This window comes from Macaca thibetana, chromosome 10 (assembly GCF_024542745.1).
Source record: "Macaca thibetana thibetana isolate TM-01 chromosome 10, ASM2454274v1, whole genome shotgun sequence".
Lineage (NCBI taxonomy): Eukaryota > Metazoa > Chordata > Mammalia > Primates > Cercopithecidae > Macaca > Macaca thibetana.
Genome location: NC_065587.1, coordinates 55,255,293 through 55,282,098, shown reverse-complemented (window position 1 = coordinate 55,282,098; position 26,806 = coordinate 55,255,293). Strand labels below are relative to the sequence as shown.

Sequence of the window (26,806 nt, the reverse complement as noted above, 5' to 3'; positions counted from 1 at the left end):
AGTGAAAAGCCGGAGGATAGAGAGGAACCCACAACGCAAGGAAGGGTACAGAGGGAGGCGGGAAGAAAATTCCAGGTGGAGGGAACAGCATGTGCAAGGCCCTATGGCAGGAGAAAACGGGGTGTATGAAAGGAATTAAATAGAGGCTCAGAGAAGGGATGGTTCACGGGACTGGAGAGGCTGCAGGATAGGACCACCCAGGCAGGGCTGTGCGGGCCACGAGGAGTCAGGCTTTATCTGGAAAGCACACAGAAGCCACTGCAGGGTTGGCAGCTGGTTAGAGAAAGAGGGTGGCTCCTGCAAGGCCAGTTAGAGGCTACTGCAGCCATTTGCAAGATGCCTGTGGCTTGGACCAGGGTTGTGAGGTGCATAGAGGAAAAACAGGCGGATAGAAAGAGATGCCAAGGCTCACACTTCAGGTTAGGCCTGGGTGGGGAGCAATTCCCACAGTTTGAGACAGAGAACTCTGGAAGAGAAGACCAAGTGCTGGAGCTCCCTCCAGGAGGGAGGATGCGGGGGAGGGAGGCATGATTGGTTTGGTCTTAGTTATGTTAAACTGGAGACGCCTTTTGTTTTTTGTTTTTTTTGAGATGGAGTTTCGCTCTGTTGCCTAGGCTGGAGTGCAGTGGCTCCAGCTCAGCTCATTGTAGCCTCCACCTCCCAGGTTCAAGCGATTCTCCTGCCTCAGCCTCCCGAGTAGTTGGGACTACAGGCACCCACAACCATGTGCAGCTAATTTTTGTATTTTTAGTAGAGACTGGGTTTCACCATATTGGCCAGGCTGATCTTGAACTCCTGACTTCAAGTGATCTGCCCACCTCAGCCTCCCAAAGTGCTGGGATTACAGGTATGAACCACTGCGTCCAGCCAACTGGAGATGCCTTTGAGATATCCAAAGGTAAATGGAGGAAGCCAATGGGATGTGAGTCTAGAGCTGCCCTGAGAAGCCCACGCTGGGAATGTGGGTGGGAATGTAGGTGAGCACAGAAGGTGTGGGCCTGAAGGAGCTCACCTAGGGAGAGAACATCAAGGGAGGTAAGGTAAAGGCCTAGGATGAAGCTTTGACCAGCGCAAGCACTTAGTGGCTTTACGGAGGAGGCTGAGCCTACAGTACTGTGGCCAGAGAGGTGGGAGGGTGTGTGGTATGCAGAAGGCCGGGCCATCAGATGTCAAGTTAGCAGCGGTTCACAGGGTTAGCACAGTGGGCTGAATGGTGGCCCCCACAAAGCTGTCTACATGCTAATCCTAATGCCCAGAACCTGTAACTATTACCTTATATGGGTTGGGCACGGTGGCTCATGCCTGTAATCCCAACACTTTGGGAGGCCAAGGTGGGTGGATCACTTGAGGTTAGGAGTTCAAGACCAGCCTGACCAACATGGTGAAATCCCATCTCTATTAAAAATACAAAAATTAGCCAGTCATGGTGGCGCACACCTGTAGTCCCAGCTACTCGGGAGGCTGAGGTGGCGGAATCATTTGAACCCAGGAGGCGGAGGTTGCAGTGAGCCAAGATTGAGCCACTGGACTCCAGCATGGGCAACAGAGCAAGAATCCCTCTCAAAAAAATATTACCTTATGGCCAGGCACAGTGGCTCATGCCTGTAATCCCAGCACTTTGGGAGGCCAAGGTGGGTGGATCACCTGAGGTCAGGAATTCAAGACCAGCCTGGCCAACATGGTAGCTACTAAAAATATAAAAATTAGCTGGGCATGGTGGTAGGTACCTATAATCCCAGCTACTTGGGAGGCTGAGGCAGGAGAATTGCTTGAACCCGGGGGCAGAGGTTGCAATGAGTCGAGATTGCATCACTTCACTCCAGCCTGGGTGAAAGTGCAAAATTCCATCTCAAAAAAAAAAAAAAAAAAACCTTATATGGCAAAGTGTGATTATTAAATGTCTTGACAGGAAGAGTTTATCCTGGATTATCTGGTTGGGACCTAGATGCAATCACATGTATCCTTATAAGAGAGAAACAAATAGTTTTAAGAGAAACACACACAAGGGGAAGCAGCAATGTGACCTCAGAGGCAGAGACTGGAATGATGCGGCCACAAGCCGAGGAATGCCTGGAGCCGCCAGCAACTGGAAGAGGCAAGGAATGGACTCCCCCGAGAGCCTTCAGAGGGCAAGTGGCTCTGATGATATCTTGATGTTGGACTTCTGGCCCCCAGAACTACAAGGGCACACGTTTCTGTTGGTTGAAGCCAGCCAGGTGTAGCAACTTGTTACGGCAGCCACAGGAAACTCACATAGTCAGGCCCTGCTGGAGGTCACAGGATGAAAGGGCAGAAACATGTTCCCCGGGCTAAAAGCGCAGGCACTGGGGGCTTCGGATGAGTAGTTCTCAACCTCGGCTGCAAGTTAGGAGCATGGGAAGTTCTGGCCAGTTCCCAAGGCCTCAGCCCCATCTGAGGTCAATTAAAGCAAAATCCTTGGTGGCAGGCCCAGGCAGAGGATTTTCAAAAAAAATATGTAGTCAAGGTTGGGAACCACTGCCCTAGAGGAACCATTCTAGAGGCCTGAGTGAGGGTAAAATCCGCACTGGAATAAGGTAAGAAAGAAGTGGAGGTAAGAAGAGGAAGAAGGTTTAGACTACTCTTTCACAGTTTTGCCCCTAAAGGAACTAGAAGCCTTGGAGGGGGCAGGACGTGCATGAGGGTCAAGAGAATGGCGGGCTTTTTTAAAGGCAGGGATGTCTTGGATAAGTTTAAACATCCATGGGGATGATTGAGGCTGAGTGAGAGGAGTTGCATGAGGTTACTGGGAAGGTAGGAGGAAGTCAGAAGGTCAAACCAGGCCTGGCCTTGGAGCCCAGAGAACAGGAAGATCAGGCAGTGAATGGGGGCAGTAGTCACGCGCCCTTGTGGGTGGGGCGGTCTGCATGGCTACTTCTGGCTAAAGTATTTATTTGTTTCTTTACTTGTTTTTTTTTTTTTTTTTTGAGATGGAGTCTGGCTCTGTTGCCCAGGCTGGAGTGCAGTGGCAAGATCTCAGCTCACCGCAGCCTCTGCCTCCCAGGTTCAAGGGATTCTCGTGCCTCAGCCTCCCAAGAAGCTGGGATTACAGGCGCCTACTACCACACCCGGCTAATTTCTGTACTTTTAGTAGAGACAGGGTTTCACCATGTTGGCCAGGCTAGTTTCGAACTCCTGACCTCAGGTGATCCACTCACCTAGACCTCCCAAAAGTGTTAGGATTACAGGCATCAGCTGCCTTGCCCCGCCTGGTGAAAGTATTCAAATGTCAATTCAAGAACCAGCTCTGCTTTACTCTGGCACAACAATTGGCAATGTTCAGAGTGGAGTCTTCCCATCTGCCTGGGCCCTTAGTGATCGCAAGGAGCCAAAACCTCACTGGAGGCCCTGGAGGGACAAACAGTATAAGGTGAACCTGGGTCGCTGCAGGCCCCTCAGACCTGGGGGCTGTTTGTTACTGCAGCAGCACGAGGTAGCCTCTCCTGCCTGAGAATGAGCAAACACACCTTTCTCAACTCAGCCTTGCAAACTGTGCTAAGCAGCAGAACCAAGTGCTATGAGATAAAGAAAAATCACACTGGGGTGGGCGCAATGTAGAAAGTGTGTTGGGAAAAGATCACTTAAAGGAGGAGTTCACCAGGGAGAAGAAAGAAGGAAGGAGAGGGAGAATGGCTCCAGGCAGGGGAGCTGCGTGTGCTTAGTGTCTGAATCAGGAAGCAGGCGGGGAGTTGGCGAGAGTGCAGTGCGAGGTTAGTGGTGAGAAATGAGGCCAGGGCAAAGTGGAGAGGGGGCAGGGAGACTGCAGAGCCCGAAGCAAAGGGTTTTCCACCCAAGTGTGTTAAATCGGAGAGTCCCCTTTAAAAAAAACCTTTCCCGGCTGCCGTGTGGAGGACAGGATGGCAGGAAGCCAGAACAGAAGACCAGCTACTGTGGGAGGGAAGATCTGATTGGGATTTGAATAACATGCAGGAAGTACTCAAGGCAGCATCAGAGACAGTGGGTGCTCAGTGAGCAGGAGCCAGACGGTGCCGGGGTGCAGAAGCAAGGGGTTGAGGGAGCCGGGCAGGAGGCAGGAGCGCCTCCGGGAAGGGGCAAAGCAGAGCCAGCTGCCCACCATGACCAGTAGCATTCATCCCTTCTCAGGGCTGCCTGAGAAGAGGCCCAGACACATTTCAGGAGTGGAGCAGAGGCAGGAAGCTACCTCCACAGGTGGCTCAAGCTCAGGCAGGCCTCTCACTGAATTTTCTAGAAAACTGCAACACACCATGGGAAGTCTGTCAGCCAATTCCAGATGACAATGACAATGGGGTGGGGACCCCGCTCTCGTGTCCCCTTTCAGGGAAAAGGGTCAGCAGTGGCCTCGAACTTTTGAGTATCTACTATGTGCTAGACCGTCTACATGCATTATCTTATTTCATCCTTACAACCAGCAAGGTAGCGACTTCACTCCCATTTTACTGATGAAGAAACTGAGGTTCAAAGAAGTACCCCCAAAACAGTCAGTGATGGAGTCAGAATTTGAACCCTAGTCTGATTCTTGAGCTCCTAACCACTGTACTGTACTGCCTCTGTGGGCCCAGCCTCAGACATCAATAATACAGAAATAATAATAATGATAAAGCAACTACCTACTGTTTTCAGACCCTTTATCTCATTTAATCTTAATCCCTAGGCAATGTACATATCGGCCCCTGTTACAGATGGGGAAGTGGACTTGCCAGGCTAAGCCCAGAGAAGTTTAGTGGCCCGTCCAGGGTTACACGAATTGATGGTGGTGGAACTAGGGCGGAACTCAAGTCCCTCTGCCTCTATTCCCAAGCCCTGCCCACAGGCCACACCCCCTCCCTGGCACTCCTGACCTCTCCAGAGGGGAATCCCACGCCCCTCCCACTGCCTTTGCTCTCTGCAAGGCTGACTTACAGCCAGCCCAGTAACAGTCCCCACAGCAGGAAATCCTCCCAGCGCTGATGTGAACAGGAAGCATCCTCAGTTACCAACAAATATTTACTAAGCCCCACTATGTGCCAGGCACTGTGGAGGCCCTGGGGAAATGCACTAAGTCTCTGCTCTCAAGAGATGCCTGCCAGAGAGGCCCAGGGCGGTGGGTTCGCTCACCCAAGGTCACTCAGTGTGTCGGCAGCAGAGCTACCATGAGGACCCAGGTCTTGGACTTCTGGGCCAGATACTCCCAGATCTGACTCATGTTTCCATGTTCCCAGCTGCTGGAGGGCGAGTAGGGCCGTCTACCTCCAAGGCAAACCCAGTCAGATGAGCTGGCCCAAGGCTCGCCAGGGAGAACAAAGCTGACTGGGTTTGCCTGGGAGGTAGACGGCCCTGCTCGCCCCCCAGCAGCTGGCTTTGCCTCCCAAACACATTGCTCTGTTTTGTTTTCATCTGACTTTTTGGGTTCATGTATGTAACATGTCTGTCTCACTCATGAGCCATTTGCTGAGACGGAGCACCTTGTCTGTGTCATCATGCCGTGTCCTCAGTGCCTACGACAGCACCTCGCACAGCATCAACTGCTCTCTATGTTCAATGACCACGCCGTATTTCCTCGTCTCCCTGTCCCATGTCAGCAATGCTGGGTGCTCTCCCTGCAACAAGGAAGGGGCTGACCTGCCCCCATGGGAGCTGGCAGTACCCACACAGGGGCAAAGGAGCCAGGGCTGCCCGGTCAGCTCACAGAACCTGAGCACCATGGCCAGAACCCAGATGAGCCACTGGTGCCCACTGCCAGCCGAACGTCCCCTCCCTCTCTAGCCCTGCTTTTGGTGATGAGCTGGGCAGTGCCAAGGTCAGTGATTTATGCCACTGTGGCCTCTCAGCTGACTTTTAGTGTGAGGCCAGGAGACAGAGCAGCCCTGGGCTGATAAACTGTTTCAGCTCCACCTCCTCCAGGAAGCCCTCTGTGCTCAGCCTCATCTAGGCTCCACCAGCTCCGAGGTACACAGTGGAAGGGACTCAGCAGTCCCCGCAGTGTCTCCTGCTGACTTGAGGCCTCACAGCTCTGCTGCTCAGAGGCTTCACAGAAGGCAAGGTGTGCCTTCCACCTGGGGAAATTCCTGTGGAGCCACAGCATAGGGACTCAGCACACCTATACACGTTTTAAAGGCAACAAGACTGAGGCTCAGAGAGTGGGAGGACCTTGAGTTAGAAAGTCTAATACACACCACAGCCACGAAGCTATTTGACTCTAAACCCAGAGGTCTTAACAGCAGCACGCTCCCTTCATGCCACATAGCAAGGTGCTGGGTCACTTATGCTAACATCTGAACAGGGGCCAGGCGCGGTGGCTCACTCTTGTTAATACCAGCACTTTAGGAGGCTGAGGTGGGTAGATCACTTGAGGCCAGGAGTTCGAGACCTCCTCTTCACAGAGGTGGAAGGGAGGACCAGCAAGGGGAAGTGGATCCCAAGTCCCAGCTACTCGGGAGGCTGAGGCAGGAGGATGGCATGAACCCAGGAGGCAGAGGTTGCAGTGAGCCAAAATCGTGCCACTGCACTGCAGCTTGGGTGACAGAGTGAGACTTCGGCTCAAAAAAAAAAAAAAAAAAGAAGTAACTGAAGGCACCTGGTACCCAGGACTACTTCAAGGACAGCCATTGTTATGGACAACATGGTGAAACCCTGTCTCTACTAAAAACACAAAAATTAGCCAGGCATGGTGGCGCAAACCTGTAATCCCAACTACTTGGGAGACTGAGGCAGAAGAATCACTTGAGCCCCAGGGGGCAGAGGTTGTAGTGAGCCAAGATCGCACCACTGCGCTCCAGCCTGGGCGACAGAGTGAGACTCTGTCTCAAAAGTCTAAGCAGGACCATTACCAACCATGGTGGTGCTGACCAATGGCAGCCATTGCTGCCGCACCTGCTCGGAGCCAGGCCTGCACTTGGTGTTTGAGAGGTGGGTATGGGTATAATTCTCATTTTAGAGAGGGGAAACTGAGGCACCATGAAGTTAAATGACTCATTCAAGCTCCTCTAGTTGGAAAGTGGGAAATCAGGACTCAGACCCAGACAGCCTGACCCCAGTTGGTGTCCAAGTTCAAATTCCTTGCTGTTCTAGCTCCGTGGTCACTAGGCGTGCAGAGGTTATCCTCAACAACTGCTCTGGGGCCTGAGAACACTAAGGGCCGAGGCCAAGCCTACCCCCAACACCTTGGGTAAATACAGATTCCAACCTCACTCTGCCCCACAGCCTGCTCCTCTCCACCACCCACAGCCAGACCACGGTCCTACTACCGTGCTCCGCCCCAGGGGGTCCCATAGGGACCCCTTCAAGACACCCGAGCAGGCGGACAAGTCTCTCCTGAATCACAGGGCCCCCAGCCACCCAGGCCAAGCCCACCCTGAGGTTGAATGCAGGATTGGGAAGCTGTCTGGCCTCCCCTGCTTCCCTGTGTGACCACAGACCACTTCCCCTCTCTGCTCCTCCCTTCCTCCTCTGAAGCAAAAGGCTTCAATGAAACTCAGCCTCCTCTGTTCCCTTCCCCCACCAACTGCCACGTTAGTCAAAATGGGTAAGGCAGGCTCTTCCTAGCGACATTTGTGTTTTAACAGGTGGCTCTGGTAACTGAAAACCCCTGCAAGCCCGAAAAGAAGTGCAGCTGGTGGGTTTTGTGTCAGGAAGAAAAAAGGAGGGAGACTGCAGCTGGGGAGGCCTCTCAGGGTCTGCCGCAGCCCCTACTCCAGTCCCCAGGAAGGAAACCCACCCCTGAGGGCCTGCTGGTACCAGCCAGGCACCGTGCAAAAACCAGTCAGCACGTCAGTTTCCCCAAGAACCCCAAGATCATGGTTTTGTCATCCCATTTTATAGAGGGGGAAGCTGAGGTTCAGCAGGTGTCTCCCTGAGGTACCCTAGCTGCTATGCAGCAAGGCAGGAATTCAGCCCCAGTACATCTGAAGCCCGGGGCTAACGCACTGGCCCACACTGCCACCCTGATTCTAACTCTTCCCCCAACACGGCCCCACCTTTTTCTGCATAAAGTGGGAGTGGCAAATGAGCAAAGCAATGAACAGCTTCTGCTTCAGTGCAGGCAGATCTGGGTTCAAGTCTAGCTCTGCTGCTTGCCAGCTGTGTGACTCTGGCAATTTCCCTCCCCTCTCTGAGTCTCAGTTTCCTCCTCGATAAGTGAAGTTAATAATAGTACAGGACTTTCCTCAGAGGAAAACATTAAATGAGTCACTGTATGCAAAGCAGGACAGCGCCTCGTGCAGAGTAGACATTCAAATATGAGACAGAAAAGGGACATTGCTGATTTAGTCCCGATTCCCCTCTGCATCAGACAAGGGACAGTTTAGAAATTGCTGTCCCTTGGCCGGGTGCGGTGGCTCACGCCTGTAATCCCAGCACTTTGGGAGGCTGAGGTGGGTGGATCACCTGAGGTTGGGAGTTCTAGACCAGCCTGGCCAACAAGGAGAAACCCTGTCTCTACTAAAAATAAAAAAAATTAGCTGGGCATGGTGGTGCCTGCCTGTAATTCCAGCTACTTGGGAGGCTGAGGCAGGAGAATCGCTTGAACCCGGGAGGGGAAGGTTGTGGTGAGCTGAGATCGTGCCACTGCACTCCAGCCTGGGCAACAAGAGCGAAACTCTGTCTAAAAAAAAAGAAAAGAAACTGCTGTCCCAGCCCATACCAGTTCACTCGCCAGTCTATAGCTTCAAAGCTCTCAGATTTTGTGTAGCCCTGGCAAGTCCCTCCACTCTCTAAGCCTCAGTTTCTTCATCTGTAAATGGGGATGAAGACCTATGCCTTGTCAAGTCATTCAGAGGATTCCGTGAGATAAAAGTTACTGACTGGGCACAGTGGCTCACACCTGTAATCTCAGCACTTTGGGAGGCCGAGGCAGGAGGATCACCTGAGGTGAGGAGTTCGAGACCAGCCTGACCAACATAGTGAAACCCTGTGTCTACTAAAAATACAAAAATTAGCCAGGCGTGGTGGCTGACGCCTGTAATCCCAGCTATTCCGGAGGCTGAGGCAGGAGAATCGCTTGAACTCGGGAGGCAGAGGTTGTAGTAAGCCAAGATCACACCACTGCACTCCAGCCTGAGCAACAGAGTGAGACTCTGGCGCAAGCCTGTAGTCCCAGCTACTCGGGAGGCTGAGGCAGGAGGATCGCATGAACCCAGGAGGCAGAGGTGGCAGTGAGCCAAAATCGTGCCACTGCACTCCAGCTCGGGCGACAGAGTGAGACTCTGGCTCAAAAAAAGAGAAGTCACTGAAGGCTCCTGGTACCCAGGACTACTTCAAGGATAGCCATTGTTCTGATTATTATAACAACAGGCATGTGATCGGCATTGGCCTCCAGGATGCAGAATGCCTGAGTGCCTGGTGCCACCTGTGAACACAGGCTGATAAGGGCCACCCCTCCAGCCTCCCTTTCCACTTCCTCCAGTGCCCAGCAGGTGTTCACACACCTGACAGGGAAAACTTGACTTGGGCATTCCCTGACAATGACCCTGCGTGGCAGGCACACTTGAATGTGTGTTTAGAGTTCCGAGTGAAGGAATCCAGGAGTGGCCAACCTGGAGATCCATTCCTTATCTATGAGGAACATCTGAGCCCCACCGCATTCCCACGGGACACTGACCATAGAGGGGTATAGAGACCGAGGCCCTTTGTTTTGGGTTAAATGAAGGTTACTAGGTGCAGGTGGTTGGGGGAAGGTGTTAAATGAAAATGCTATATAAACTGCATGCTTCTGCAAGTGGTTGCGGTTCTTCTGCTCAAGCCTGCCACCACTGGACTCTCTTCCCTGTATGTAAGCCCCCAGTAAAACCCCATATCTTGTTTGCTACCTCTTCCAAAGAAGGTAGCCCCTTGAACCTGGTGCTATCTCCACTGGAGTCAATAGGGGTCCCGCACAACAGAAGGCAGCTGCCTAGGGCCTTGCTATGCAAAGTGTGTTCCTGGATCGGTGACGTTAGCATTTCCCGGGAGCTGGTCAGCAGTGCAGCATCACAGGCCCCACCCCGACCCACACAGAATCACAGTGTGAACATTAAAAGTCAGGCCATCTGAGTTAAGTCTGAAAAGCACTGCCCTGCTCTGCTTTCTTCTAGCTGACCAGGTCCCAGGCCTCAGCTGGTGGCAGGTATGAAGGACACAGCAAAGGCTCCTGTCTCAGGAGGTTTGCACCTGGGGCACTGGCACCTCTATCCCCAAAGGCTTCTGCAGAGGTAGTTTAGGAAAGATGGTTAGGGGCATGGGATTACGAAGCCAGCCTCCCTTGGACTCAAACCCCAGACTGGACATTTCCTAGCTGTGTGATCTTGGGCCTAGTTAACCTTTCCGTGCCTGGATTAAATGAAAAATGCAGATAATGTGTTTAGAACGGTGCCTGGCACAGGAACATCAACACTCCATAAGCTGCAGCTAGTAATGCTAATAATTATAACTATCATCTGTCCCACCCACGAGAGGGCAGGGAGCTGGCTCTGGTCATAGTGGCTCTGGGATTCACACTCCTTCCCACTTCTCTTGCCAGCTCAGGCAAGTTCCTCCTCACAATCATATAAGATTTGTCACGCCTCAAACACATGGCAGGTAACAGTCTACCTTCACTCTCAAGCATCACTTTGTGGCCTTGGGACTCAGGACACAGGACACCCACATAAGCAGCTGATGTCCCATCCTCCCGATGTGGACACTGAGGTCCCAACAGGGAAAATGATCTGCCAGCTTGAATCAGATGGGAGGACTGGGCAAGGCCAAAAAAATGGGGATAATAATATGAGCCCCTCCCTTGATGGGCTGTTACAGAAGAACTGCAAGGATCCAGTGGGTGTCTGCAACAAGTTCTCTAGAAGTGGGCCCTGCTGTTTGTCTCCATAACTCCCAACACATTCGCAATCGAGGAGTTTTGTTTTTTTTTTTTGAGACGGAGTCTCGCTCTGTTGCCCTGGCTGGAGTGCAGTGGCGCGATCTCGGCTTACTGCAAGCTCCACCTCTCGGGTTCACGCCATTCTCCTGCCTCAGCCTCCCGCAAAGCTGGGACTACAGGCGCCCGCCACCATGCCCGGCTAATTTTTTGTATTTTTAGTAGAGACAGGGTTTCACCGTGTTAGCCAGGATGGCCTCCATCTCCCGACCTTGTGATCCGCCCACCTCCGCCTCCCAAAGTGCTGGGATTACAGGCCTGAGCCACCGTGCCGGGCCAATCAAGGAGCTTTGCTACTGCCATAGGATTCACATCAGGGGACAGTGGGTCCCCAGCCCAAGGGCAGAGGGAGCCCAGAGCATTTAACAAAAAGACTGAAAAGGAGAGGTGCCAATCATGGGCCACCTGGCTCCAGTAAGATGTGAAGGAGGCAGGGGTGGGGGTAGGAGGGCTTGTACAGCACCTCAGTGCTCCCAGCTTCTGATGGGGAGTAGCTGAGCATTTTCCCTGGGCTGGGGGCATCAGTAGTGGGGGCCGGGCCCCACCCTCCGAAGAAGGTAGGTGGGCTCTCCCACCCACAGCCTGTCTCCCTCACACTAACACATGCACACTCACTGGATTCTCAACGGCACGTTTGTGATATCTGTCATCATCATTCACACCTATTTCTTTTTTTTTTTTTTTTTTTTTTTTTTGAGACAGGGTCTCGCTCTGTCTCCCAGGCTGGAGTGCAGTAGCACCATCACAGCTCACTGCAGCCTCGACCTCCTGGGCTCAAACAATCCTCCTGCCTCAGCCTCCTGAGTAGCTGGGACTAGGGGAGTGCACCACCACACCCACCTCCCTTAACTTTTTTTATTTTTTGGAGAGATGGAGTCTAGTTATGTTGCCCAGGCTAGTCTCAAACTCCTGGACTCAAGTGATCCTCCCGCCTCAGCCTCCCAAAGCACTGGGATTACAGGCCTGAGCCAACCTGTGGGGCCACTCACACCTGTTTCTAAGAAGGGTAAGTTGAGGCTGATTGCAGCTGACTCCTACCCCAACCCCCCACTCTCACACCCTACTGGCTGATTCACCCTGCTTGGCAGACTCCTGGCCCCTCCTCTCGGACTCTGAGACAGGCCAAGGGGGTCCGGACCCTCCCTGACCCCACCAGGCCCAAGACGCCACAGCTGGTGGGCGGAGAGACAAGAGGATTCTCCCCTGGGGCCAGTGGCCATGGCTTGCCCTCGAGTGAACCCTGCTAGGGCCCCAAACCCAGGGCCTACCTAGCTCCTGTTCTTCCCGCGGGGGTAAGGGGGTGCCTTGCTCCCCTCCCTCCCCTTTCTGGCAGGGCTCACGGTTCTTCCCCGGGACGCATCCACAAACCCGGGCTCCTTGGCGCCCACCACCATAATGCTGGCGTACAAAGCTGCTTCCATTCACTGAGCACTCAGTAGGCACCGGGCACAGCACTAGGTGCCTATCCGGCGTAGACATCGGGCCCGATCATACAGCTGAGCTTCAGAGACCTCAAGCCCCTGCCCAGGCCCACACAGCGCTCAACAGTGCTAGGATGCCCACTTGACAGACAGCGAAACTGAGACCCAGAGGGGTCAAGTCAGGGGCAGAAGCAGACTCTGGAGGCCTCTGGGTTCCGGACCTTCTCTTTTCCATTGTCCCTGATTAGCCCGCAAGCAAGCCACAGCCTAAGCCGAAGGAAGAACGCGCCTGCAGGAGCCCCCGTTCGTTCCCGGGGTTCGGACGCCCCGGGCTGGGCCCCGTTAAGCCCCTCGGGCAGCCCAGGCGCTGGTCCCCCGGCCCCAGAGCCCCCGCGCACTCTCACTTTGGGCTTGTCGAAGGCGGGCGTCTGGGTCATGGTGCCCGCGTGCGCCCCGGCGCTGCTCCCTCCGCCGACGCTCGGTGGGTCTCTGCCGGCTCGGTGGCCCGCGGTGGCCGTGGCCGGCCACGCTCTTAACGGGGCTGGGCCCCGCCTCCTACCCCGCCCCGCCTCCTACCCCGCCCCGCGCCGTTCCCCGGGCCCGCCCTCTCGCCGGAGCCCCAGCCCCGTCCGCTGGCCCGGGTCCCGAGTTTCCTGGAATTCAGGACCCAGCGTCCTCGCCCGTCGACCCGAAAACTACCGCGCCGCGGCGCCCGACCGGACCCACCTGTGGGCGCGAGCCCCAGCCGCCTCGCTGGGCGCTGCCTTCCCCCCGGCTCCTCCAGCAACTTTCAAGGGTCCCCCTGCAGTCTGGGCGCTGCTGTGAGCCAGGCCCGAGCTAGAAGCGGGGACCCCGGGAGCATCGCAAACCTCGAGGGGAGTGCTTTCCACCGGAGAGACGGACGCTCGTCGCAGAAACACATGACATAATTGTATAGTTAAGGAGCTTTCGAGGGGGGCCAGCCTTGGCCTGCAGAACCTGCAGGAATTCACCAGGGGTGGAGAGAACATTCTACGTGAGAGACTCCAGGGAGCTGGGAGTGAAAGGAGGCGAGGAAAGCTGGAGCCCGAAGGGTGGGAGAACACAGACAGTCCCCTCCTGGGCATTCACCTTTAAGAAACCCGCCCAGGCGCAGCCAGAGACCTGTGCAGAATGTTCACACCGCGCTGTTCCGAATAACAGGAGCATTGGAAACACCCCTAAATGCCCCTCCATGGGCGAGTGGGCAAATAAACTGGAATATTCACACCATGAAACGTTAGACAGCAGTGAAACGGAATGAACTTCAGCCAGATAACAACAGAAGCAATGCCTCAGAAACAACGTTGAGTGAAAAAACTAAGTTGCAGAAAACTGAATACAACGGTGCAACTTTTAGAATGTGTAAAAGCAAAACCAAAAGTGTGTGTGTTTAGACGCATGCACCGGTGGAAAGAAATTTAAAGCAAGGGAAAAATGAGCATAGGTACTGGAGAAGAGTGGTTATCTCACGTGAATGGGAAGGAGCTGGGAGGAGGTAAGGACGGAGGGAAAGAACACCCGGGTACAGCTGATTGATTGTTTGATTGATTGATTGATTGATTGAGAAGGAGTTTCGCTCTTTCGCGGAGGCTGCAGTGAAGTGGCGCGATCTGGGCTCACTGCAACCTCCGCCCCTCTGGCCCCCCTCCCCCCACCCCCCACATCCCCCACACTCCCATCCTCCCACCGTTTCAAGCGATTTTCCAGTCTCAGCCTCCCCAGTAGCCCACCACCACGCCTGGCTAATTTATTTTGTTTTGTTTTGTTTGTTTGTTTTTTATTTTTTGAGATGGAGTCTTGCTCTGTCGCCTAGGCTGGAGTGCAGTGGCGAAATCTCGGCTCACTGCAACCTCCGCCTCCCGGCTTTTAAGCAGTTCTCTGTCTCAGCGCGTGGCACCTCGCCCTGCTAATTTTTGTATTTTTAGTAGAGACGGGGTTTCACCATGTTGGCCAGGCTGGTCTCGAACTCCTGATCTCAGGTGATCCACCCTCCTCGGCCTCCCAAGGCGTGATTACAGGCATGAGCCACCACGCCTGACCACACACAGGTTATTGATAATGTTCCAGTACTGGGGTGGATGGTAGCTTCATCTAATTTCATCATAAATAAATTAACAAAACCATAAACAAGGGGGAAAGAGAGGACGGGAGAGTGGAGAGCAAGGGGCTAGAAGGTCAGATGGGAGCTGAATCCTGCCCGGCCTGTGGGACCCAGTGATGGTGTGGGATTGCTAGGAAGTCAGTGGAGTGTTTTAAGTGGAGTCGAGACAGAATCACCCTTTTATTTGGAAAAAAAATATTCTCCAGCTACTGAAAGTGTGATCCAGGAGTCATCAGCACCCACATCACCTGGGAGCTGACCAGAAATGCAGACTTTCAGACCCCATCCCAGACCTACTGAACTGGAATCTGTATTTTATACAAACAGGACCCCCCAGGTGGCTCGCACCCACAGGGCACTTTGAGAAGCCTGGGCTCCCTGCTGTGAGGGGAGGGCATTACAGGGGGCAGGCGGGGGTGAGGGAGGACGGGATACCAGGAAGGAGGCAACTGCCATGGTCTGGGTAGGGCATGGTGATATCAGTGGGGGAAGTGGAGAAACATATTCAGGCTGCATTTCGGGTGTAAAATCAGCTGGATTTGGGGTTTGGTTGTATGTGGGAGTGTGGGAGAGGGTGGCTGTATTAGTCCATTTTCATGCTGCTGATAAAGACATATCCGAGCCCAGGCGTGGTGGCGCATGTCTGTAATCCCAGGACTTTGGGAGGCCAAGGCAGGAGGATCACCTGAGGTCGGGAGTTCGAGACCAGCCTGGCCAACATGGTGAAACCCCATCTCTACTAAATAAAAATACAAAATTAGCTGGGTATGGTGGCATATGCCTGTAATCCCAGCTACTCAGGAGGCTAAGGCAGGAGAATCACTTGAACCTGGGAGGTGGAGGTTGCGGTGGAGGTTGCATTCCAACCTAGGTGACGAGAGCAAAACTCCATCTCAAGGAAAAAAAAAAAAAAAAGACATACCCGAGACTGGGTAGTTTACAAAAGAAAGAGGCTTTAATGGACTTACAGTTCCACAGTGGTTGGGGAGGCCTCACAATCATGATGGAAGGCAAAGGAGGAACAAGTCACATCTTACATGGATGGCAGCAGGCAAAGAGAGCTCCTGCAGAGAAACTCCCATTTTTAAAACCATCAGATCTTCTGAGACTTATTTACTATCACAAGAACAACATGGGAAAGACCATCCCCCATGATTCAGTTATCTCCCACCGAGTCTCTCCCACAACATGTAGGAATTATGGGAGCTACTAAATGAGATTTGGGTGAGGACACAAAGCCAAACATCAGTGGGTTTCATACATTGTCAAAGCCAGGGGAGTTTTTTGTTAGATCCTTTCCTGGCTCTCTGTGTTACTCAGGTTCAATAATAGGGGCTGCCATTTACTGAGACACGTTTGGAGCCAGGTACACTGGGAAGCACTTTATAAGCACCATCCCATTTCATCTTCACAGTCATTCTGAGATGTAGAAGGTATTCTCCTCATTTTACAGATGAGGACACTGAGGTTCAGATAGAGAGACAGCCTGCTTGGCCCATGGGTTGTAAGTGGCAAAACTGGGGTGTAAATTTGAATCTGACTCGAGAAACTTCACTCCCCACCTTATTACCTCCCCAGCCTCTCATGACATTCAAGTCCCTCTTCAACATCAGTCCCACCACTTCCCACCACATTGCTGAAATGCCAGTCAATCTAGATGAGTTGCTGGTTGCTTAAGGGTGACCACAAATTATTTGCAATTCTTCACATTGCAGGATGGAGTCTAGGTTTCCTCCTCTTGGACCTGCGCTGGCCTGAGTGACTCATTGGAGTGATAGAGCATGATGGGAGCAAGCTTCCTGGATTTCCGAGCCTTGGTCATTAAGAAGCTTTGTGGTGTCCTTTAGGGCCTCTTCAACATTCTCTCTGGGAACCCAAGCTTCTAGAAGAGACCATCATGCTAAGAGAGTCCACATATGGCCATTCCAGTTGGCAGTCCCGCTGAGCCCAGGCTTCCACCATCCCTACCAAGACAGCAATCATGTTAGTGAAGCTGTGGTGGGCCATCCAGCCCAGCTGCCCACTGAAAACCAGGCTTCGGTCAATGCCATGTGGGACAGAAGAATTACCCAAGTAAGCCCAGCCCAAATTCCTGACCTACAGTATTGAGATATGTAATGAAATGGATGTCTTTTTTTTTTTTTTTTTTTGAGACGGAGTCTCACTCTGTCGCCCAGGCTGGAGTGCAGTGGCGCGATCTCGGCTCACTGCAAGCTCCGCCTCCTGGGTTCACACCATTCTCCTGCCTCAGCCTCCCGAGTAGCTGGTGCCTGCCACCACGCCCGGCTAATTTTTTGTATTTTTAATAGAGACGGGGTTTCACCGTGTTAGCCAGGATGGTCTCGATCTCCTGACCTCGTGATCCACCCGCCTTGGCCTCCCAAAGTGCTGGGATTACAGGCGTGAGCCACCGCGCCTGGCCAAAATGGATGTCATTTTAAGTCATTGTGTTTTAGGGGGAGATTATCACACAGCAGTAGATAACAGGAATGCTTGCTCCTACCTGGCCCAACCCTCCAGCCTCTGCACCTTCGTCGCTTCCATCCTGACACCTGGAAAACCCTTTACCCAGATCCTAGACTATCAAAATTCTGCTTTCCAAATGGGTCATATCTAAAGGGCTGGGCTGCGTGCTGCAGTTCTTCTGTTTGCCACTGCAGGTGCACTCTCCACCCTTCTGCATGCTGCTCTGCTGCTGTTTCCAGCAGCCACACCGCTGTGGGTGACACCAATGGGCTCTCCTGCTCTCTGGCTCTGATTGGGTTTTGTCAACAGGGGGCACCAGCAGGAGATCAGCAGGTGAGAGCAGAGGGGTCAGGATTTTCATTCCCCCTTTCCCTCAGTGCAAAGTCACCGGGCTGACTGTGTCTCTCTACCAAGGCCACAGCTCCGGACAGTCCTCCTGGCCCTCCTCTCCGTACCCTCCCCTCTCCAGGTTCCTTCTTGCCTATTTATTTATTTACTGATTGATTGATTTTTGAGACAGAGTCTCACCTGTCGCCCAGGCTGGAGTGCAGTGGTGCAAACTCAGCTCACTGCAATCTCCACCTCCCGGGTTCAAGCAATTCTCATGCCTCCACCTCTGGAGTAATTGGGATTACAGGCACCCACCACCACGCCCGGCTAATGTTTGTATTTTTAGTAAAGACGGGGTTTCACCATGTTGGCCAGGCTGGTCTCGAACTCCTGAACTCAAATCATCCACCCGCCTTGGCCTCTCAAAGTGTTGGGGTTACAGGCACGAGCCACCGTGCCCGGCCTCCTGCCGTTTTCTTGAAAGGCAGTGGTTTCCTTTGTTACCAGTCCCAGAGTCCCACGCCATCCTTTGTTGCTTTCCTTAAACTCTCCTCTCTAGGTTCAGGTTTCCCCAGAAGCAGAGCCTGAGACAAAGATTTGAATGCAAGTAGTTTATTTGGGAAGAGGAAACATGGGAAGGATGTGGCTGCAGAAACAAGACAGGAAAGGGGAAGAAGCTGACACGGGCAGGTCACCACACTGAGCATCTGGAGCTCTATCCCTGGGCAGCACTCTGGGAGATGACAAATATGTCACAGGCTTAACCCAACTGAGGTCCCCAGCGAGGAAGCTGAGGAATCTATCTGCCCCCTCCCCTCTGGCAATGCTTCCAGAACATTAACTTCCTGGCACTCTTAGTTTGTTCAGCGTAACTGTCTGAGCTTGCTCGCATGGCTAGAAAATACTTGCAGCAACGAGAGAGAGATTCTTTTGGCAGTAAGTAGCTCTTGCCAGGTAGAGGTGATTTCAAGGGCATAGGGGCAGCTACACCAGCCCACACCTTTGTAAATAACTCCCATATTAAACCCTCTTCAATGACTCAGTTTGAGAATGGCATCTGGTTCCTGCCAGGCCCCCGAGTGATACAGGCTGGTCTTGAGCGTCTTCACAGCAATACAGAGTGGACCAGCGACTACAGAAAGCTTCAGAGGGGCTGGAGAGTGACACCTTCCCCAACATTCATTATCCACACAGCACGCCACTCCTGTGAGAAGACAACAGAGATTGTGTATGTTTGAGAATGTCTCTCTACCTCTCATGTAGCCATCCTGAAAAATCTAGTTCAAGATCTATTCCAGGCCAGGCACAGTGGGTCATGCCTGTCATCCTAGGACTTTGGGAAGCCGAGGCGGGCGGATCACCTGAGGTCAGGAGTTCGAGACCAGCCTGGCCAACATGGTGAAACCCTGTCTCTACTAAAAATACAAAAATTAGCTGGGCCTGGTGGCAGGCACCTGTAATCCCAGCTACTTGGGAGGCTGAGGCATAAGAATCACTTGAACCCGGAAGGCGGAGGTTACAGTGAGCCGAGATCAAGCCACTGTACTCCAGTCTGGGCGACAGAGCAAGACTTCACTGGGCTCTAGTGTCTTCCTCTGTGAAACTTTGAGCAAGGAGTTGAGAAATCAAGAGTTGCAAACTCAGGCCAGGTGCAGTGGCTCATACCTGTAATCCCAGAACTTTGGGAGGTCAAGGCAGGTGGACACCTTGAGCCCAGGAGTTCAAGACCAGAACAACATGGTGAAGCCCTGTCTACCAAAAATACAAAAATTAGCCAGTCTCATAACCCGGTCTCAAAATAAATAAATAAATAAATAAATAAATTGAAATATTAAAAAATACATAGAATCTAAACAAAAAAAATTAAGTTTTTTTAAAAAACCACATAGAATATAAACATTTTGAAAAAAGTTAAAAAAAAAAAAAAGAGTTTCAAGCTCAAACACAGATGATCGGGGCTGGGTGCAGTGGCTCATGCCTGTAATCCAGCACTTTGGGAGGCCAAGGCGGGTGGATCGCTTGAGACCAGGAGTTCAAAACCAGCCTGGGCAAGATAGTGAAACCCTGTCTCTACTAAAACAAAACACAACAAAACAAAACAAAAAGCCAAGTGTGGTGGCACGTGCCTCTAATACCAGCTACTTGGGAGGTTGAGGCAGGACAATCATGTGTACTTGGGAGGCAGAGGTTACAGTGAGCCAAGATCTCACCACTTCACTCCAGCCTGGGCGACAGAGGGAGACTCTGTCTCAAATAAATAAATAAAAATCAAGATCAAATGTATATGATCAGGAGCCTCAGCTCCACCACTTACAGCTCTGTGGCTTTGGGAAAGTTGTTTTGAGCCTTGATTTTCTCATCTGTGTAGTGGGGATAACAATACATACTAATTAATAGAATAAACCATAGACACGCCTCGTTCATAGGAGGAGGAGAAGAGAATCCTCACACAAGAGGAGAGGTGGGGATCATGGCAATGAACGAGCAAATGCCTCATCAAGATGCTGCTGCGCTGAAACATAAATCCAGTGTTGCCAGATCCTCCAAGCATCCAAAAAAGCCAGTGACTCCTCTTTTAATGTTTAAACTGTATTCAAATGTGTCCTAATGTTTAAAACTTTGTACAAGCCAAAGAAAACATCTGTGGGCCAGATTTTGCCCCACACAGCCAAGGTCCCTGCTGATTCTGATCTTCTAAGATCTCTGAGTAAGAAATAGGACAAGGGAGAGGTTGCATTTTCACTCACATTTATCAGACAGGATTAAGATCAGTTGCACACAACAGAAAACCCCCAAATAATAATGGCTGAAAAAAGACAGAAGTTTATTTCTCTGTTGTGTAAAAACAGATTAAAAAACCAGAGGCAGGCAATGCCACTGATGTGACAACTCTGTGAAGATGGCTCCTTCCATCCCTCTGCTCTGCCATCCCTAGCATCCAGCCCCTATCCTCATTGTGCAGTATGGCTGCTGGAGCACCGGTCTTCACATCTGCAGTCAAGAGAGCAGGGCTGAGGAAGGGAAGCAGCAGCTGGTGCTTCTCTCTTTTAAAGATCTAGATACCTGGTTTTTCTCTCAACAAATTCTGCTTATATAGTCACATGGTCACACCTAATTGCAAAGGAGGCTAGGAAATCTCTTTTGCTGTAAAGCAAGGTACCCAGCTAAAAAAAAAAAAAGGAGATTCTGTTACTAAAGAAGAGGATAGTAGGCGTGGTGCGGTGGCTCACGCCTGTAATCCCATCAGTTTAGGAGATCGACATGGGCGGATCACAAGGTCAGGAGTTCGAGACCAGCCTGGCCAACATGGTGAAACCCTGTCTCTACTAAAAACACAAAAATTAGCCAGGCACAGGGGTATATACCTGTAATCGCAGCTGCTTGGGAGGCTGAGTCAGGAGAATTGCTCGAACCTGGGAGGCAGAGGTTGCAGTGAGCCAAGATCGCACCACTGCATTCCAGCCTGGGTGACAGTGCGAAACTCCATTTCGGCAGTGCAGGACGCAGTGGAGGGGGGAAGAAGAGGATAGTAGATACTGGAAGGGTGGTCATTTCTGCCACATCAAATAGCCTGGTAGGTGAGGAGGGTGTATGGGTAGGTGGAAAGAGTGTTAGCAGGAAGCCAGATTCTGCTGTCCATACCATATGTCTTTGAGCCTCTTTCTGACCAGAAGAAAATAAGAGAGCAAGATAGAAAGAGGCCTGAGTGTAATCATACTGACAACTTACCAAGGACCTGTTGTATGCCAGGCCCAGCACTGAGTCTTGTGCCAACATTGTGTTAGTTCATTTTGTGCTGCTATAGCAGAACACCTGAAACTGGGTAATTTTTATGGAACAGAAATGTATTGGCCCATGGTTCTGGAGGCTGGGAAACCCAATATCAAGGTGCTGGCATCTTTCAAGGGCTTTTTGCTGCGTCATGCCATGGTGGAAGATGAGAGAGTCAGAGAGGGTAAGAGAGGGAGCAAGAGATCAATCTCATGGCCTTAAGCCTTTTTATAGTCAGCATTAATCCATTCTTGAGTATGGAGGCCCCATGACCTAAACACTTCCATAAGGCCCCACCTGCCAACACTGCTGCATTGGGGATTAAGTTTCTTTTTTTTTTTTTTTTTTTTTTGAGACAGAGTCTTGCTCTGTCACCCAGGCTGGAGTGCAGTGGTGCCATCTCGGTTCACTGCAGCTCTGCCTCCCGGGTTCATGCCATTCTCCTGCCTTAGCCTCCCGAGTAGCTTGGACTACAGGCACCCGCCACCACACCCAGCTAATTTTTTGTATTTTTTTTTAGTAGAGATGGGGTTTCACCGTGTTAGCCAGGATGGTCTCAATCTCCTGACCTCATGATCCGCCCACCTCGGCCTCCCAAAGTGGGGATTAAGTTTCTAACACACGTTTGTTGGGGCACACACTCAAACCATAGCAAACATCATCTCAGATTATTCTTTTCACCCAGCCTATCCAGTGGGTGGGCCTCCTGTTATTGTGGGGTGGGGTCACAATTGCTTGTGCCACCTGGGGTAGGAGACCTAGACATCCAGTTGTCCCCCAGATTGATAACCAATCCACCCTTCTGTCTTCTGCCCTACCCCACACCACATGGTCTTCAGAGATTTCTGGTCTGTCCAATCCCTGAGCCTCTCCGAGATTCTGTGATTTGCTTTGTCCTAATGGCTCCCCGTGAATAGCTAGGTTTCAGCTTCCTGGTTTCTTGTCAGTCCCCACTCACCATCTGCCTTCCAGCTTCCGGAATTTGGTTGATTCTTCTCATCTGCTATTTTCTTCCTCATATGTTTTCTTTGTCCCAGAAGATAGATGTGCATTAAAAAAAAAAAAAAAAAAAAAAAAATCCCTGTGTCATTTTCTTGGAATTTCAGAGAACCATGGGGAGAAATAAGTGTGTTCAACCTGCTATGTTTAAACAGCAGTCTCCAGCCTCAGTTCTTGACTGGGGAAATCCTCAGCCCTCAGGAGGATTGTATGGTACCCCATCCTCCCCCCATTCCTTCTTCATCCCGCTCCAGGAGTCCATGGGAGCCCTCAGCACACAGGACTCTCTTCCCCACTCTCTGAGCCTGGGGCATAGTTCTTTCCTGCCTCCATAGCCCATACCTACTTCTCAAGAGCAGAGGCCTTGCCTTCTTCTCTGTACTTCGACAGGTCTGGGCAGGCCTCAGGAAGATAGATATGAGCTCATGGTGTGGGTCATTCCTGAGAAGTCACTTTGGGCTTTGAGGAGTTAAAATTCAAAGCTGGGGATGAGAGTCAGGCATTTCTCAATTAGAATATCGAGTGTATTCCCACTGTATATACAATGGAGGCCAGCATCAACACTCAAGGCGAAAACCTGATAGAGTCACATTTGTCCTTGGAAACCTCTTAGGAAGATGCCAAGTGGAGACAGAGGCATTATCCCTCACTGAATCTGATACAGCCAGCGTTTCCTCCAGGGCTTCTTCCCTGTATCTTGAGTAAGTGCCTGCTGGAGATCCTGGTTTGGGTTAAGAAGCTGTGTTATATAGATAATGAGCATCTTCAGATCCTAGAATCTTCCTCAGTGGGTCATGATCCTCATGTTGCTCATAGGAAAAGAGGGCAAGAACTAGGGTGATCAATCATCCCGGTTTACCAGGTCTGGGGAGTTTATTGAAATACAGAGTTTTCAGTGCTAAAACCAAAACAGTCCCAGGGAAATTCCCAATGGTTGTCCACCCTACAGAACAACCGTAACAACAGGATTACCTCTCACACACCCTCCTGGGCGTGCGCATGTTACACAATTTGTCCACTTTCTGTTGCTCTCATAGAACCCATGAGACTGGGTAATTTACAAAGAAAAGGGGTTTGTTTCTTACAGTCCTGGAGGCTGGGAAGTCCAAGACAGGGTGGCTGCATCTGGTCAGCTTCTGGTGAGGGCCTCGTGCTGTGTTGTAACATGGCAGAAGGTATCGTAGGGTGAGAGGAAGCAAGACAAAGCCGAGGAAGCCAAACTCATTTTTGTAATGAACTACTCTCAATAACTCACCCACTCCTGTGAGAATTAACCCACTCCTGTAAGAAAGGCATTAATCCCTCCTAATGACCTAATCCCCTCTTAAAAGCTGCACTTCCCAATACCATTACATTGGGGACCAAGTTTCTACATGCATTTTGGAGGAGACAAACCACATCCAAACCATAGCACACACACAACATAAATTGGTTATCTCCTGCTGCTTACCACACCCCTCAACCTCCACGCCCACCCCACCATCCATTTTTTTTTTTTTTTATACAGATTCTTGCTGTTGTTGGTCCAGGCTGGAGTGCAACGGCACAGTCTTGGCTCACTGCAACCTCTGCCTCCCGGGTTCCAGCAATTCTCCTGCCTCAGCCTCCTGAGTAGCTGAGATTACAGGTGCCCACCACCATGCCCAGCTAATTTTTGTATTTTTAATAGAGATGGGGTTTCACCATGCTGCTAGGGTGGTCTCAAACTTCTGACATCAGGTGATCCACCCACCTCAGCCTCCCAAAGTGCTGGGATTACAGGTGTGAGCCACCACACCCGGCCACACCAGTCCTTTTAGGGGAAATAGATGGTAGAATTGTTCAGAGAATGGGCTCTGGAACTGGGCTCTGGAAGTTTCAGCTACAGCATTCATTAGCTGTATGTGTTTGGGCAAGTCACTTCACCTCTCTCTGCCTCAGTTTCCTTATCTATAAAGTTAGAAGAGTAATAGTAAGTTCTACTCTGTCAGGTCATTGTAAGGATTGAGTGAGTTAATTGATGGAGAGCAGTTAGAACAGTGCCTGTCATGGAGGAAGCTACACAGGTCACAACTCCTTAACTGAAACTCCAATGTCTCAGGATCCTGATGCATTTTGGAATTTAGGGAGTTCTGGGGTTTTGGAAAGCACATGACTTATATAACACACTAGTGGGTAGTGGGATCTGGCTTAGCATCCCATAATGAAACACGTTAATATTTCTTCAGAAAACAACATATGAGTATTCATACATCTGTTCAGGTTAGGTTTTGGCTACCGAATGAATTTTGGTGTTACACTTAAATTATTTTGTTCAGAAACGTTGGGATCTCTGAAGTGTGGATAAGGGCTTGTAGATCTGTGTAAGGGTTTGCTGTGATTATTGTTGAATGTGCATCTGATATAACTGCCATACAGTTGCTTCTTGAGGACAACTCTGAGCTTTTATGCTCAAGGCCCTCCTGGGCTCTTGGAGTTTTCTAGCAGGGCCTTCCTGTACCAAGAGCTCTGAATAAACTTTGAAGACTGACAGGACACTCTCTTCTCTCTCTACCTAGGTCCTCAATTTAGTGATGTCTCCCTGTTCCTTTCAGTGTGGCAGTAGAGGTTGGCAGGGGAGGGGTAGGTTGCAAATGCAATTTCCAGGAGCCTTCCCCAGCCTGACCCCCACTCCTTCCACCCCAGCTGGTCCCAGTGGGGGAGGGGCACAGGTTGTGTGGAAGTGATGAGTGAGCCCCTCTTCTGGCAAAGCTGTTGTGGGTTCAGGCAGTCATCTGGCCTGCACAGGCAAGATAATGGAGTCAAAGGAGGCTTATGGCCCCTCAGCCGCCCCTGGGCGTGCACCGAGGTCTCTGTGGCAGACACTGTAGCACTTGCAGAAAAGCGTTGGTGCCAGGTGCGGTGGCTCATGCCTGTAATCCCAGCACTTTGGGAGGCTAAGGCGGGTGGATCACTTGAGGTCAACAGTTCGAGACCAGCCTGGCCAGCATGGCAAAACCCCGTCTCCACTAGAAATACAAAAATTAGCCAGACGTGGTGGCGGGCACCTGTAATCCCACTACTTGGGAGGCTGAAGCAGGAGAATCACTCAAACTGGGGAGGCGGAGGTTGTAATGAGTCGAGATCATACCACTGCACTCCAGCTTGGGAAAACAAAAACAAAAAGCAAACAAAAAAGAAGGAAGGAAGGAAGGAAGAAAGGAAGGAAGGAAGGAAGGAAAGGAACGAAGAAAGAAAGAAAGAAAGAAGTGTTGGAGGGGAACCAGAAAGTTCCCCCTTAATTCTCAGCCAGCATTTACTGAGTGTGACCCTGGGCTAGGCCGCAGGCTAGGTGCTGGGGACACATGGTGAGGAAGACCTGGCCCCTCTGAGAGAAACCCACAGGGTCAGGGGCAGCTGCCTTCTGACCTCACGGGTATGGGGCTGGCCCTCATCCTGCCCATGGTGTCAGGTGCCAACCCGCCCTTCAAAGCAAGAGGAGGGAGGGAGAAGTGCCTGTATGTTCAAGAGTTACTTTACGAGGACAAAACAATCACATTGGTTGACATCAGCAAAGAAACATCAGCCAAAGGCTTAAGATGACTCCAAAGGACTGGGGTGCAGGTTGGGGGTGGGGCGCTGAGACAGGCTCAGCCTGGAGAGAGGAGGGGAAAGCTCCTGCGGAGGCCCCAGCTTGCAAAGATGAAGCTATTGCTTGATGATGCTGTCTCCAGGGCCAGAGATCTTCCTCTCATCTCGCACCATCTGCAGTCCTCTCCTGCTGCGGGGGAGGCGCAGTCATTAGACCCATTTTCCAGGTGAGAGATCTCTGCCTCAGGGCTCAGACCGCTTCCTGGGGTTCCAGGTCAGTCTTCCAGGATGGAAGATAGGAAGCAGGTCATCGAGGGCTCTGGTAAGAAATGAGGTTTCTGGCCAGGCACGGTGGCTCATGCCTGTAATCCCAGCACTTTGGGAGGCCGAGGCAGGCGGATCACTTGAGGTCAGGAGTTCCAGACCAGCCGGGCCAACATGGTGAAACCCTGTCTCTACTAAAAATACAAAAATTAGCGAGGAGTGGTGAAGTGCGCCTGTAGTCCCAGCTACTTGGGAGGCTGAGGCAGCAGAATTGCTTGAACCTGGAAGGTGGAGATTGCAATCAGCTGAGATCGCATCACTGCATTCTAGCGTGGGTGACAGACGGAGACTCTGTCTCAAAAAAAGAAAAAAAGAAAGAAAAGAAAAGAAACGAGGTTTCCCTGGCTGAGCCTGGGAAGCTAGAGTTCATTCGTTCATTCATTCATTCATTCATTCATTCATTCTGGCTGATCCTGAGTTCTGGCAGTTCCTATCTGCATGACCCTGGCAGCTCACTTCAGCCCTCTGAGCCTAAGATTCTACTATGTACCAGGCACTGTTCAGTCTATTGAGGATACAGAAGGAACTAGATAGTCATGGCCTCCAGCCTCACGATGCAGATAATGGGGTGGAGGTAGGGACAACTAGCTTTTTCTGGAGGCTTCCTGTAAAAAACAACGCTTAAGTGGAGGTGGACAAAATCTCCCCATCATGCTGGGGAGAGGCAGAAATGGATTTAGCAAACTTACTGTGAAAGTCACAGCTTAAGCCTTAGAGCCATTCACTTGCCAGGGGCCTTCCAGGGGCCTGGGAGGGGCCAAGTAATGCACTCTCAGGATCACATGCTTTAGTAGAATTTGCCAATGTAAGATGTTTTAACTGTAATTTATTAAGAATGCTACCCCTTTCCACTCCAACTTCCCTCTCTGCTACACTTCCCTTCCTTTTGGGTATTGCCCCGGTGGTTCTGGCATTTTGGGGGATCTAGCTAAGGGGAAGTTGTCACGGAATAATGACATT

At 51.5% G+C, this 26,806-nt stretch overlaps 1 protein-coding gene and 1 long non-coding RNA gene across 3 annotated transcripts in view; one reads left to right on the top strand and one right to left on the bottom strand.

The window, feature by feature from the left end:
- ADA (adenosine deaminase) overlaps positions 1–12,846 on the bottom strand; it is a 32,423-nt gene extending 19,577 nt beyond the window's left edge. The window contains exon 1 of one of the 2 annotated variants that reach the window (XM_050806546.1): positions 12,690–12,846. In XM_050806546.1, coding sequence (XP_050662503.1) covers positions 12,690–12,722 — 33 coding nt within the window. In that variant the 5' untranslated portion in view covers positions 12,723–12,846. The remainder of the gene's footprint in view (positions 1–12,689) is intronic. The other variant, XM_050806547.1, reaches the window with a different exon arrangement.
- A 57-nt stretch (positions 12,847–12,903) lies between these two features.
- On the top strand, positions 12,904–20,544 carry LOC126963898 (uncharacterized). Its single transcript, XR_007729252.1, has 2 exons — positions 12,904–13,801; positions 16,123–20,544. It is a non-coding gene; the product is annotated as an uncharacterized LOC126963898 (long non-coding RNA).
- Positions 20,545–26,806: the final 6,262 nt, after the last annotated feature.